General features: G+C 39.7%; 1 protein-coding gene and 1 long non-coding RNA gene across 2 annotated transcripts in view; both read right to left on the minus strand.

The window, feature by feature from the left end:
* Positions 1–6,790: 6,790 nt before the first annotated feature.
* LOC309553917 lies at positions 6,791–7,606 on the minus strand. Its single transcript, XR_014225203.1, has 2 exons — positions 7,538–7,606; positions 6,791–7,507 (listed from the first exon to the last, which is right to left on the minus strand). It is a non-coding gene; the product is annotated as an uncharacterized lncRNA (long non-coding RNA).
* Positions 7,607–10,192: 2,586 nt separating this feature from the next.
* PODXL (podocalyxin like) overlaps positions 10,193–15,116 on the minus strand; it is a 148,064-nt gene continuing 143,140 nt past the window's right edge. The window contains exons 6-8 of the mRNA XM_082253521.1: positions 14,909–14,955; positions 13,045–13,206; positions 10,193–11,673 (exon numbers count right to left, since the gene is read on the minus strand). Of these exons, the coding sequence (XP_082109647.1) occupies positions 11,479–11,673; positions 13,045–13,206; positions 14,909–14,955 (404 nt within the window). The 3' untranslated portion in view covers positions 10,193–11,478. The remainder of the gene's footprint in view (positions 11,674–13,044; positions 13,207–14,908; positions 14,956–15,116) is intronic.

A 15,116-nucleotide genomic window follows, 5' to 3' on the forward strand; every position in this document is an offset into this window, starting at 1 on the left:
TTGAAGGCATGTGGCCTGGTTTGGTCTGGGGGGCACTTGCTTGGCCCCCCTTTCCTGACCCGCCAGGGTGCATGCTCAGATAAGGGTCTGGTATGGATTTTGGGGAGGACCCCATGCCATTTTTTTTTTAAATTTTGGCGACGGGTTCCCCTTAAAATCCATACCAGACCCAAAGAGCCTGGTTTTAATTGGAGGGGGAGGACCTCCACGTTGTTTATTTTAACATTTTTTTATTGCCAGCTATGGTATTGTATTGCTGGCAATTTATATGTAATCTTTTTTTAATGAAAATCACCGCTCTTTAAAACCATATTTAAAAAAAAAAATAAAAAATTGCTACTATTGATACTATCAATGTAAACATTTTTTTTTTAAATATCGTTATTAAAAGAGCAGTGGTTCTAATGATGCCTAAAGTGAAACAATAAAAATAAAAAATTCCTTTAAATATAGTGCTTGGGGGGGCCTCTTAGTCTGCCTGTAAAGTGGCACATCTGTACATGTATAGAACCTGCTGCAGCAAAACTGACATATGTAAAGAAAAAATTGACATTTAAATTGATTTTCCCAGCTGCAAAAAAAAAAAACGTTGCCGCAATAGAAAAAACAAGACATGGGGGTCCCCCCAAATCCATATCAGACCCAAAGGGTCTGGTATGAATTTTAAGGGGAACCCCATGCCAAAATGTAAAAAAAAAAAAACACAGTGGTGCCCCCCCCCCCCAAAATCCATACCAGACCTTCAAGTTAGGTATGGATTTTAAGGGAAACCTTCATGCCAAAATTAAAATTTTGCATTGATACACGTCCCCCAGGGCAGTACCCAGACCCCCACACTCCTTTTATGGCCAATAACTTGCATAGCCTTCAAAATGGGGACTTTTGATTTCTCAAATTCGGGTCCCATAGACTTTAATAGAGTTTGTGGCTCAGGCCTGAACTTTTTACATATTCAAGAGTTCTGGTCTGAATCGAGAGGTGTTTGGCCCACCACTATTAGCCGAGCATGCAGCCTGCCAGGCCAGGAAAAGGGGGTGACAAGTAAGTACCAGGCCACATGCCCTTAACATGGGGGGCACTTTGGGGCAGGGGAGGGCTCTGTCCCCCCAAAGCACCTTGTCCTTATGTTTATGGGGACAAGGGCCTCTTCCCCACAACCGTGGCTTGGTGGGTGCCGGGGTGACTTATCGGAATATGGAAACCTCCTTTTACAAGGGGGACCTCAGATCCCATCCCCCCCATGTGAATGAGTATGAGGTACATACCCCTTCTCCTCATTCACTAAAAAAGTGTAAAAAGTTTTTTAAAAAAGCAAGAATAAACCCTGGCTCCTGAAGTAGATCCATCGTCAATCACGTTGCCCCCCGCTACTGCCAACCCTGGAAAAAAAAAGCTCTGCGCCTGACGAAGGCTCCCACCATCTGACAGTTCCTAAATAACTAAGAGACGGGGCCGCCCGATGACATCATCAGGTTACCCCTCCCTCTTGTGACATCATTGATCCAGCATGACCCGAAGGGTCTGGTATGGATTGGGGGGATCCCATGCTGTTTTTTTCTGCATTTTTCATTGCATTCTTTGTTTATATTCATCTGTCAGCAGAAAAACCCGCTGGTAGCTAATGAGTCATCGGTTGCTAAAGACAAGGGGGCCGGCTTCCCGACCCACTCCTTAACAACCAGCTATTCCTCTCACAGAATTTGAATCGGTCAATCATTTTACGACTGTTCCGAATTAGAATTGTTTCAAAAATGTTGAATTGGTTATAAAAGGAAACAAATTTCAAGAATTTCAATGAAGTTGATTACTATTTAATTCAGTGATTCAGATACATTTGAATCTCCAAATAACCAAAAATTAGTTCAAATTTAAATTCGGACCAAAACAAATTGCATATGTCTACTAGAGAGTGCCATGCTGAGAAAACTTGCCAACAGCAGGTCAGTGCCCTCAGGACAGCATTAAGAGAGATGCAGATTTATTCTTTCTGCTGAAATCTATGCTGAAATCTTTCTGTGAGACTGTTACAAGGCAACAGTCGGCGCCCTACAATGGTTTCACAGTCAGAAATGGGCCGATAGAGAATTGTAAGCAAGGAGCTATGTGTTTTGGCACAGTTGGAAGAAAAGTATAATCTTTGTCTTTCAGGCCTCATGCACACAGTGCATTTTTACAGCCCCTTTTAGGAGTGTCAGGCGTTTTTTTTCTTTGCAGCCTAAAAATTCCCCTCCATGTTATTCTATGGCCTCATGCACACACAGGCGATTTAGGAGCTGTAAGCGGCATAAGCATTTTCAAGCTGCAAAAAAAACCCCAGGGCCAGCGCGTTGTGAGGACTGGCTTTATAGCTGTAAAAATGTCTGACGCTGCTAAAGGCTGCTAAATGTGGCTTAATGCCGGATACAGCATTAAGCTGCGTCAAGCATTTTTTTTTTTTTTTACATCTCAAAATTAATGGTTCCCTATGAGAGCCCATTGATTTGAATGGAAGTCGCATCCAACTTGGATCATAATGATCCGACTTGTGGTGCGACTTGTGCTCTGAAGATCTTGAAGGGGAATCCCACGCCACAATGAAAAAAAAAATGACGTGGAGGCCCCCCCCCCCCCAAGACCATACCTGACCCTTATCCAAGCATGCAGCCCGGCAAGTCAGGAAAGGGGAGAGGTCGAGCAAGTGCCCGCCCCCCCCCCACCCCACCGCAAAGCACCTTGCCCCAATGTTGATGGGTATAACGGTCTCTTCCTGACAACCCTGTGCGGTGGTTGTGGGGGTCTGTGGGCAGGGGGCTTATAGGAATCTGGAAGCCCTCTTTTACAAGGGGGCCCCTATATCCTGCCCCCCCCATGTGAATGAGTATGGGGTACATTTTACCCCTACCCATTCACCCCACAAAATGCAGTGTAGTGCAAATAAAGAAAAGAGACAATTCTGAGAAATCCTTTAATCCCTTGTAATGCATACAGGAGGCATTTTACCAGAGAACCAGGGTGGTCAAGCCCTAAAGGGTGGGGGTACTGTGATGCATACAGGGGGCTGCGAAGTGAAGATTGTAAAATATAGCACAAACATGAGACTCAGACCTCCGCTTGAAGAAAATTCTATTGACCTCTGTGAATTTTAATATAGTACCCCTGATCTATGTTACACAGAAAGCCAAGGACTTTTCTAACCCTGCTGAAAGAAATATTGCAGTGGGTCCAGGAACAAGATCTGATCGGCCAGAACATACAGGGGGTCAAAAGGGAATTTTTTTCTTCCGGTTTACAATATGGGAGTTTATTTAACCCTTTTCTGGACGAAGGTTTATAGAGCTGCTGAAAAATGCTAAGTTTCAATTTTTCCTAAATTATGCTATAAAAATCAAGAGGTGAAATTTTGGATTTTTTTGTGATGTTTAACCACTTGTCGACAAGCCAATGTACTTTTACTGCGGCAGGTCGGCTCTGTCCCGCGAAATGACATACCTGTACGTCACTTTGTGAGACAGCTAGTGGGAACGCGCGTGCTCCGATTGGCCACAGGGGATGCCAATCAGCTGGTCCAGTTGGTGGGATGTCCGTCGGGCACCCGCGATCGCTCCCCATGGAGACAGATTGACGGTCTGCCAATGTGTCAGTGATGAACACAGGCATCCTGTGTTTCTCCTATTTAGGAACACAGGTTTCTGTGTTCATCCAGCAAGTCCATCCCCCACACAGCTAGAAAGCACCCCCTAGGGACACACTTAACCCTTTGATCGCCCCTGGTCTTAACCCCTTCCCTGCCAGTGTCATTAGTACAGTAACAGTGCATATTGTTTAGCACTGATTACTGTAGAAATGTCACTGCCCCCCCCCAAAAGTGTCAGTTAAGTGTCCGATCTGTCTGCTGCAATTTAACAGTCCCACTATAAATCGCTGATCGCCGCCATTACTAGTAAAAAAATAAATAAATAAAAATGACAAAAAGTCTTTCCCCTAGTTTGTAGACGCGATAAATTTTGCGCAAACCAATCAATATACACTTATTGGGATTTTTTTTACCAAAAATATGTAGCAGAATACATATTGGCCTAAAATTATGAAAAAAATTAGATTTTTACTTTTTTTTATTGGGAATGTTTTATAGCAGAAAGTAAAAAATATTGTTTTTGTTTTCCAGAATTGTCGCTCTTTTTTTGTTTATAGCGCAAAAAATAAAATTTGCAGAGGTGATCAAATACCACCAAACGAAAGCTCTATTTGTGGGAAAAAAAGGACATCAATTTTGTTTGGGTACAGCTTTGCGCGACTGCGCAAATGTCAGTTAAAGTAACGCAGTGCCGTATCGCAAAAAAATGGCCTGGTCATTAGGGAGGTAAAGCCTTCTGGTCCAGAAGTGGTTAAAGCATACATATGGAATAACATGTTTAAGACCATGTATTGTTTTTAGAAGCTAGGCTTCCCCTATACATATGCTAACTAACTCGTTGGACTGGTTCAAGAGCTCAGGAGAGAAAGTGATGCTACAGGAAGAAGGGGGGAAGGAAAAAGAGGACTTGAACATAGCCATGTGCTGAGGACATAAGGGAACTGATGATTTAGGACTTCATAACAGCATAACAGCAAGGAAGGTCTGTGTGAGAAGAAACTTCACCTGAGGATGCCGCTATCACCCAATTTCCTGCAATTGCTTGCAGAGCAGAGCTCGGGGTCCTCATTGGCTTTGGAGATTGCAAAGCCACTATAATCTATTGTACATAGACTATTGTTCTTGCTCATTCAAGGTAGCATGTGCATGCTGTTGTATGGATAGCTGTCAGTCTTGTATTGTATACCTATCATTGAAAAAAGTTTGTATGTACAGCATTTTGTGTAGTAAAGCACATTAATACACTACAGAGGTTTTACCGCAAGGAACTTTAATAGACACAAAGGAAAACACCCCCCACTGGAAAATTGTGGTGACAATCAACTAAATAGTCCAGGAAAAAAAGCTCTACTACTCAAAGGTATATTAGAGACGAGGGCCAATAAATTGGCTCCAATTCATTGGATGGATCATCTGGCAACCTGAGTTGAGCAGAAGCATGCCAGGACAGTGGCATGGCTGAGTCTCCAGAGAAACACACAGAGTATGACAACAACACTGGAAGATCATTACATTCTACATTGGGCAGAAAGATGTGTTCTGGCTCTCCCCAAAATCTTTCTTCAAGGAGTAGACAATTATCAGGCAGCATATATTAGCTGCCACAGTTTCAATCTGGAGGACTGGTCTCATCACCCAGAGATGTTTTCAAAGATCTGTGCCCAATGGGGGGTGTTGGATTTTGATCTGTTGGCATCTTGTCTGAATGCTATATTAGACAAACTTGTTGGCTAAATGTGGTAGCTTGCTGATGCTATGAATGTACTGGCGGTTCCATGTCGCAGGTACAGCCTGATTTATACACCGGTGAGGCTTCTATACAACTGTGTAGGATTCAATTGGAAGGCATTTCAGTATTCCTTGTGACTCTGGATTAAGTTAAAGGGTTTGGTATGTGAATCTAGTTTATCTTCTAGCAGACGTTACACAATTACTACCAGATTGACCAGATCTGTTGTCTTAAGGACCTACTCTTCTGCTTCTAACTGCTTCTTATTTGCTGGTTTAACAGCATGGATGTTAAAGCGCAAGTGTTAAAAGACATGGGCTTCTTGAAAACCTATTCCTACCATGTTAAAAGCTTAAAAGTCTACCTTCTGTGTGATTTTCATGGGCACATTCTTGCTCTTTTTTCTGTTAGCAGAATTCTATCATTTTTTCAACATGGTGTGGATGAAAGTATGAGGTTGAATTATGTTGCTTCACCTGTCCAACTCTTCCACTCACCTTGAATATCAATCTTGTTCTTTTAGTTTTTCAAAAACAGCCATCTCTCAATTAATCATTAGAACAAGAATGTACAGTAAGTAAAAAAAAAAATTGTGTTTCGTTTTACTGTAGATGCATACATGTAAGGTTCTGCTGCCCTCTACTATCTGTAGGTATAAGTTGATTTGCTTCCTACTTTTGTAGAGTTACTTATGCGCATCACTTCCTGTCCCTGATAGTTGGGTTAGAAACCCCAGATTGGGGGACTTTGATATCTTTATAAAGGGGAGTTTCCAGGAAGTAGACTTCATCCAGACTGAGAAGACTATTAAAAACTAGTAGGGAGAAGCTAAAGTGCAGAGTAGATAGGCTGACTGAGTTCCAATACCACACCACAATTCTTGCAGGTGAGAAGGCTGTTAATATAGTTGGAGGATACCCCTGTGACTGCTGATCTTGTCTTCAGGTCTCCAACACAAAGACAGTTGCTGCATCATTCTGAGGGGTCCCTGCAACTGGACTTTGCTGCAACATTCAACTGGATATACTGTATCTATGTTAATAACTACTGTATATATACCCGGGTACATGTGCACAATTCCACCAGGACTTCTGCTCCCAATTACTTTGTTTAGATTGATGATTCATTTTCCTAGGAAGGGAATCCCCTCTGTTAACAGAGACACTTGTCCTGGATGGAGGCACTGCCAACTGTATTATCAAACCAACTCTTCCACATAGTGAAAGTTCTGGTTCTCCTCTTTTCCTTCAGGTTTAGCACAATATCCTGTTTGGGGAGGGCCATTTCTCATAACCCACCAAAAGTGCGCTTCCATGTTAATACAATTTAGGTATTTATATAATTTTCCTAAGTTTCACGTTACCAAAAATGCTTTGTATTGTAGTCAAAAACCTAAAATAACAGTTTCAGCATTGGTCAGTTTTATGTATAGAGACGCATAAGCAATGTAGATCAAATGTTTTATTATTTGCTTACATAGTTTTCAAAATATACTTTTGTAGGAAACTAGTATAACAATCCAGTTTAATCAGTTCCAGTGTGTAACAGACCCCTGTTCTCAATACAAAAACATCAGTAATTGACAAGCAAATATTTCTAAAAATAAAATCCACAGGTAAAGGGTTGGTTGGATAATTCCCTTTTTGTCAACATTTATGAGCAACACAGTTAGTGCAAAGTGTTATTTACTCTGCAAGCTTTTGGCAAGCAGCTGATCATACATTTTGGCTAGTAGAATGCAAAAAGTAAACCTTGAACGATGCGGTTTAAGAAGTTTTACAAAAAAAATATAATAATTTGACCTCTGCTACTGAACCCCTCCCCCACTTTTCACAGCTTGTATATTAATCTAACATTTGGACCTGACTATTTAGATATATTGATTCTGAATGCACCTAGTAATATTCTTTAGGGACCTTGCAGGAAAAGTAATAGAGAACTCTGTAGTGCAGAGCAGGTTTTCCCTGACTGGGGGAAAAAACAAATCCCAGGTAAGATATTTCTAGGATCCGCATTTGTTTTTGTAGAAGCTTCCCCATTCTTTTACAGTTAGAACTCCACCTTATTTTATTTTTTAGTAGCTCACACTACTAAAATCCCTAAAAAAATGTATTGCTAACGGTGCCAATCAGTCACAAAGCAGATAAAAAAAATGACTCCTAAAGCTACCCAAGGAGCCTATCATAGCTATCAACAGCATACGATTTGAGCATTGTGCAATCATGTGAGATTATTCACTACATGCTAATTCTGTAGTTTACAAAATACAAAATAGGAATCCATTTTTCTTTCTCATCCATTGAGGGACACAGGAATTATTAGACGGTTAGCATATACAGTACTTTCACCTACAGAAGTAATTTACACTTCATACAAAAATTGGCCAACACAGAGTATCCATGTTCCCAAACCATCATAGCTCAGTGTTATGTTAGTGTCCCCAGGAGCGTGGAAGCGTTTTCTTTAGCTCTGCTGTTCTATGTCTTATTGGAAAATGTTCTAGTATCAACAGCTGCTGCTAAATTTATGCTGGATATGTTAAATCCAGGAAGTCACTGCAGTCAGCCACTGAGTGCAGGTTTCCCCAGTTTATACTGGTGTTCTTTCTTTGACAGCTCTGGACTGCTGAAAGATTATCCAGTCATCTACAGCTAATTTGGCCTAGATATTGAAATCCTAAAAAAATCCTCAGTTAGCTAATCAGCACAGATTTCTGGTTCATTATCCTTAGTTACATTGTTACATAGTAGGTAAGGTTGAACAAAGACAATAGTCCATCCAGTTCTACCTGTGTAGATATTACAGTGTCTGTAATTTTTTCCCATATACCTGAATGTTGTGTTCTTTAAGATGCGGGTCCAATAGTCTTTAAAAAATATCAATACTCCCCGCTGCCACCACCAATTGTGGAAGAGATTTCCACATCCTTGTGGCCCTGACAGTGAAAAACCCTCTGCGCAGTTTAAGGTCAAACCGCTTGTCCTCCAATCTCATTGTGTGGCCCAGTGTCCATACTGGTGTTCTCCCAGCAACAGACATTCAGTTGGCAGTGATTACTTGTCCATGTTTCAGTTCACACAAGGCTCTGTTATTTAGATAAAGCCAATATATCTGGGGATTTCTTATGAATTTATCATACCACAAATGTGGTATTTACTGTAGCCTACTGACCATTTTGTGGGAGTTAAAATGCTCCTTTTCTTTCTGAACTTTCTCATACTTTATGCATTTTGCAAGTTTGCCACATGGGAGCACCTTCCTCTTTATTTTTGCTTGAGCTATACAAGGAAAACAGTTACAGTTTTATTTTTCTCTTCTCTACCTTCTCCTCAGTTGGACCTCTTAATGTAGTTATAAGCCGCTCAAGCAGATGTGGTACGCTGACGTTGGTAAGACAGCCACTAGAGATATTTCTAATCCTTTTCTGGAGTCCATTGACGGACATAGGTCCCTTCCCTCTGTGTTTAGTTTCACAGAACTAAGGCATGATGGTTGTGGGTGGGGTTATTCTATTCTTTTTTTGTTGTTGTAAGTGTCCATTTCTCCTGTAGGCAGCAGTATAACCAGAAAGTCTAAATTGTGTCTCTCAATTGACTCTTTTTTTCCATCTGTTCATCCATTTTAAAGCCCAATTCCAACAGAATGAAATTTAAATAATGCATTATGCATCATTTGCCTTAGTCCTCAGCTTGATTATAAACACTTCTTCATAAACCATTCTGCAGTGTAATTGATCAATGTCACAGTTTCTTCTATGAACAAAGCCAATTTTCTGCCCTGTGAAACAGACATTTTTCATTGTCTTGTACCTTCTTGGGTACTGGTCACCTCACCCCCTCTGTGAGTTCTCCTGCATCTGAGATCTTTGAGAGAGGACCCAGCCACTGAATTGCCACTTCAACAAAGAGGAGGTGTACATATCAAGCAGACAGTGATGTGGACATCCAAAGAAGGACCCCAAGTAGTAAACAGAAGATGATAGAAGGATCATCATGTGACTGTGGCTTTAGTTAAGTAAAATGGGCTTTTGGATATACCGGTACATTTTCTTCATAACAGTGGTTAGTTAGAGGGGGTGGGAGATGCTTTGCTAATATCCTGGAGTTGGGCTTTAATAATTTATATATCTATGCGTCTTCCCTATCCACTATGTGGCATGGTGATATTCCACAGGACCAGACTCCCTTTTTTTGCACTAGAAAGTGACAAAGTTGTTACTATTCAAAACAGTGCAACATCTTTTTCCAGTTTGCATTAGTCTGCCATATTGTTTGGGCAGAATTTGTGTAAGGCAAAAGTATAAAAATAAAGCACATTTAGTTCATGAAACAAACACAACTAACTTTCACCCTGGATTGGATTGGACTAACTTCCACTAACCTTGACAGGTCTGTTTCAATTTTGACATTTGGCACTGGGTAGGACCCACAGCAATGATCTTCAAAGGGAAGCATCACAGGTATGTACATGCAATAAAAAAATAAACAGCATGAACAGGGGGGCACACTAAAAAGGAGTGTGCTTATCCCATCAACATAAGAGAGTTAAATATACAGGAATTGAAGTATGGTGTACAATTGCACCAATCAAGTACATGTTTGTGTCTAGTGTGAATATCCCATTTTGGGTTCATGTTACCTTTGGAGATGGTGGTGTGGTTTTTATGTTTTTTTTTTTTAAATGTGCCTTTTAGTCTCTGCTGTATGACAATGTATTTCTTGGATCATTTAATGACTTTTAATTTATAGAAGGAATTCCTAAGGGACAAAGATGCATACAGTTTTAAAGCCTGGGCGCAGCATATGCGTGCATGTTTGGGATTTTTTACTTTTTATTTGTTAATGGATTTTTGTGTTTTGGAAGGGAACCATTGAATTAAATGCATTAGATTATGTGCATTAGTAGATGAAAAATGATGCAAGCAAAACTGCCAATGCACTGGTGTAAGTTTAGCTCTTGCATTTTAGAATGGCCAAAATGCATCAAAGAGCTTTGGCAGGGTGCCAGTGTAGGGATCCTCAGAATCCTTGCTTTCTAACTTCTGATTGGACCTTATTGTCGTTATAAATAAACTGGTTATTAGAGCTAAAATAACGTAAGAGAGGGTGATAAAACAGGCCATTTCATTTCTTTAGTAGGTAATCGGTTAAGGAAAATTCATGACCAGTGAACACAATGTATATATATATTAGATACATCTTAGATAAGTTATTGACCTACTATGAAGTGAAAAGATAAAATGCAATGTTTGTTATCTGATGATTGCTGCCACTTTCTAAGTTATTGCTTTACTCTAAAATGGCACTAAGCTGATTCTTTGCTATTGATGGTAAGGGTTTATACACTTTAAGTAAGAATAAAAATCTGCATCCGTATTGCTCTCTTTCTTTCTCCCTTTATATACAAACATATATACAATACAGGTCATTTTCCTGTTGAAAACAGAATAGTATAGAGTATCCTAATGAAATCTGAACATTTTCAATTGGAGTTAAATATAGTTTTCAGTTATTAAGTCTACGAAAACTGTATTTGCTCAGGGAAACAGTGAAACACGTACAGTAGTCAGTAACACATTTACTTTGCCAAAGGTGATGGCAGTAACTGCTTAGCCAGTAAACTGATTTACCAAATAGTGCTGTTGGTGTATTTGCTATTGTTAGTGCATGGTGTAATGGTTCCATTACCTTGGCCACGAGCACATGGTTATATAGACAGGACTTTGTCTTCATCTCCTTACAAGGTTTGATACCTGTAAAGCTTTTGATTCTATGATACAAAATAGAATGTTGGGCACAATAAAATTCCTTGTAATTATATAACAAATGTTTCAGAATTGCCATGCAATTCTGCTGTCGGCTTATCATAATGAGTTCATTTTTTTAAAGGCCAGACACTTCCATGCAGTTACGTTTGTACTATAAATCCTTTATATACCTTATTTCCTGTGGTCACTTCTTAAGATACCTTTGGTAATATGTTTGTATATGGGATGTTAATGGAGGTAGGAACTGCCTTTTCTTAACAGGTCTGGCACTCCATTATATGTGTTGGCTGCAGTCCATCTTAGCTTGATGACCAGCCATATAATGCACTTGCTGGGTTTCCCATTCAGTCTAATTGCTTTTCATTTGCTTTATAAATGTGTGTCCTCTTCTTCTTCTAAATCCTCTCTTGTAAGGTTGTCAAGTGGAACAATCCAGCTGTCTCCAAGTTCCCCATTAGGAGGGCCACCCTTCTTCTCCTGCATCTCTGGAGAAGTCTCCATGACTTCCAGGGTTGGGTTATCATGGTAACCGTTTTCCATGGTCTGGAGCTCTTCGGTAAGTCTCTAGAAAAAAGTAAAAGTAATATGTAATCCTGTGGTCCAACACATATTAATAGAATACATTCTTGGGCTGATTTACTAAAAGTGTTAAAAATCTTCATGCCATAAATTGTATAAATATTTACTTGAATAATCCAAATCACGTGAAAAGCAAAATCATTTTTACTTACATCATTCATTTGAACGCGATTGGGTTTTCAAAGTGAACAGAAATTTGCTTTTCATACACATTGATAACTGAAGGGAATATCAACACAATATATTGAGTGAAGATTCTCTTTAGTAAATCACTCTCACTGTCTCCTTCGCAGCACTTGGAGAAGGATTTACATTGATAAGTGAGGTATGTAAATATAAAGGCAAGACAAGACAGGAAACAGACTACTTAATTAGCTGTCTACTGTCTTGTCCAGAGCTCCCTCCAGTGGCTCCTGGGAGCAGTTTCTTGCTAAGCACAGACTGTAGGGACAGTGACAGCTTAAATTGTATTTCCACTTTTGGAGTCAAATTTGAGAAAACTTCACTATATGTTTGTTTTGTGTTCTTATTTACACAGCATGCGCAAAAACATTTGAGCGTTCCTGCAGTGCTTTTTGCGGTTTTTTTTACCATAATTTTGCCGCGATTTGCGTTTTTTATGCTTTTTTTGACAAATTTGTTGTTGGGCAGATTTAAAAATGCAAATCGGGCCAAAATCGTTGTAAAAACAGTAAAAACGCACTACATGCTTTTCTACAGCGTTTCCATTGAAGTCTATTGAACCAAAAAAGCAAAAAAAAAAAAAAAAAAAAAAAGCACAGTTTTGCATTATTTAAAAAAAGTCCCTGACCCTTTCCAAAATCGCAGAGACACAAAAATGCATTGATGTGAACATGTTCCTTAGGAACCCATGTTAAAAATAATGTCCAGCATTTATGCAAAAAGCAAAAAGCATGAAAAAGCGCATTGGTGATAATGTAGCTTAAGTTAGGTGAATACTAAATATTTAGCATTTCTACTTTCAACCAGCAGGTGGAGCTTCAGGCTTCTAGTCATGTTTTTCAGCCTCTAACCCTCTCATTTTGTTTACAGAGCACAGTAGTTCAAGCTCCAATTTACACAGAGGTATCAAACAGATTCAGAGACTTTGAAAGGAGACAGATTTTGCTGTGCTGCCTCTTTTTAGAAAACCATATTGCTTTATGAAGCCTGTGTGATGAATGCAACCTGTATTAAAGGTTTGCTTGTAATATATAGATTTTGTATAAATAGAAAAAATCAGTATAAAACATCAGTTTAAAAACTTAAATAAATAAATAAGATTGACCCAAAGCCACTATAGTTCCCATTAACAGCTGTGAGTGAATAATGAAGTGATTATGAATTGAGGTTTACCTGTTCTCTCTTACGAGCCTTTCTCTGGTGCCAGCATCCATAAGCAGCTGCAATGATCAGCAAAAGCACAGCCAAACTGACAATGGCACTTATCAGGGGAATGCTCACCACATCTTCATCTTCTGGATCTGCCTCGTCATAACTGAACAAATGCAAATTTTCCTAAAAGTAATGCACAGAGGAAAGATTATACCTAAAAGTATAATGTACTAAATGGATAAGTTGTGAATTATAATGCAGCACTATAACAGAGTTGCCTGGGCTCACTAATTAAGAGGGCTAAGACCTTTGTCATTTAGAATTGGTGTTTAAAATGTAAACTTATCAATGAAGAAATAATGTATGACTCTATTGTAAAGTGCTGAACAAACTATTGGTGCTATATAAATCTTGTATTGATATTATAATAATGATTAAAATAGAGTGAGGGACTATATAATTCCTTAAACACGGAGAGATGATTTTACTATAGATTGAAAATATTATAATAGTTTCATTGGGTGATCAGAACAGGTATTTGTAGAATGGGAGCTTGAGGCTTTGGTACCAGCTAGGTTATTTCTATTTTGCCATTGAAACATAATACAATAGCCATTTTGCGTATTGAACTTGTATATAGATGTTTTTTTTAACATCCAGGAAAATCCACTCACTATAAGTTTAGGCTTAGAGGTCTTTCACATGGGTGGACTCTGCCAGCAGATCCGCCTGCTCAGCGGGGAATCTGTCTGCTGATCCCCCCCTGAGCTGGCAGATGACAGCCCGCTCCCCTCTATGGGTGGTCAGATGTAAACAAACCGCCTATCCCTTTACATCTGACTGTATTATGATTCGCCAGGCGGATGGAGAATGGATCCCTCATCTGTATGTTTTTGGCGGATAGGATTCCCTTTACTATATAGTTGTTGGCAGATCCAATACAGATTGCAATATCAGATTGTAAAACTGGTATAAGAAACATGTTTGCAATCCTACAGCTTGGAGAAAAATTGCCATTTTTAAAGAAAGGCCTCATTCACATGGGTCCAGGGGGCCCGCAAAGTCGGCAACCCAGCTGATTTTTCAATTGGCTCTTGGATTCATACAACCCCATGCAGGCAGCTCCATTCATGTCAGTTAGAACTTAGTGGCTGCATGGACACAGTGCAAAGTGCACGTACACAGTAGACCTTCTGCTGGCCAACTTGTTAGGGCCCAAAAAGCTGGAGCACTTGGGATAGTGCCATTTGAAAGTTTATTTATGCAAAGATAAAGTGCTCCTAGTCAGCAAATCTGCCCCTCTGCTTAGTAAACTCTAGTGTAGGGTTGGCCAGCGGCTGCTCACCAGTCCTTTTTAAGCAGAGGTTCCCTGTCCACCCGTTAAAGGGGTCTCTCTCCCTGAGGGCTCCGGAATAATATTTGCTCCACCTCCATTGCTCTCAGGTGGGTTGCTGTCTGTCTCAGTTCTACCCTTCCCAGGGAAAGAGAGACATCCTCCTCTCTCACCAAATGAAAACTACTACAACAACTCTGATTTAACGCCCTTTTCCTGGGATTTCTAGTTTTCATCAAACCTATAGTAATGGCTGAGCCTTTTCAGTTAACTATACTCCCCACAATCCTAAACATTTTTCCTCAGTCTCTTGTGATCCATGTTCCTCAGGCGCCCTCTAATGGATGGAGGGTGGAATTAACCCTGGTTATCTCTATTATGACTGTGGCTGTGTAGAAATCCCTTGTTGGTACACACACAGAAACAGAAGCAAACAGAGTGAGACTGCAACTGCTCCTCATTTGCCAGGTAAGTACCAGGCTGCAGTAGTAAACAAAGAAAAAAACATGCAGGATAATTGTACAAATAAAATTTTATAGGAAAATACTGTACCCCATTTCTTTTCAGTTGTGTATACAATTCTTTTGGCTGCAGGCGACCTTAAGATAAAATAAATAAATAAATAAATAGAACGCAATAATACATGTATTAATAAATATGTTGTGACTTTAAACGTCAGAATTTATTAGAAATTGTTGTGTAAACCTTTAACCCATCTTACCAAATATGATTAAAATAAAGTTTCATGTACTCAAGCACC

Source organism: Pelophylax lessonae (genome assembly GCF_965119305.1).
Source record: "Pelophylax lessonae genome assembly, chromosome: 4".
In the NCBI taxonomy this organism is placed as follows: domain Eukaryota; kingdom Metazoa; phylum Chordata; class Amphibia; order Anura; family Ranidae; genus Pelophylax; species Pelophylax lessonae.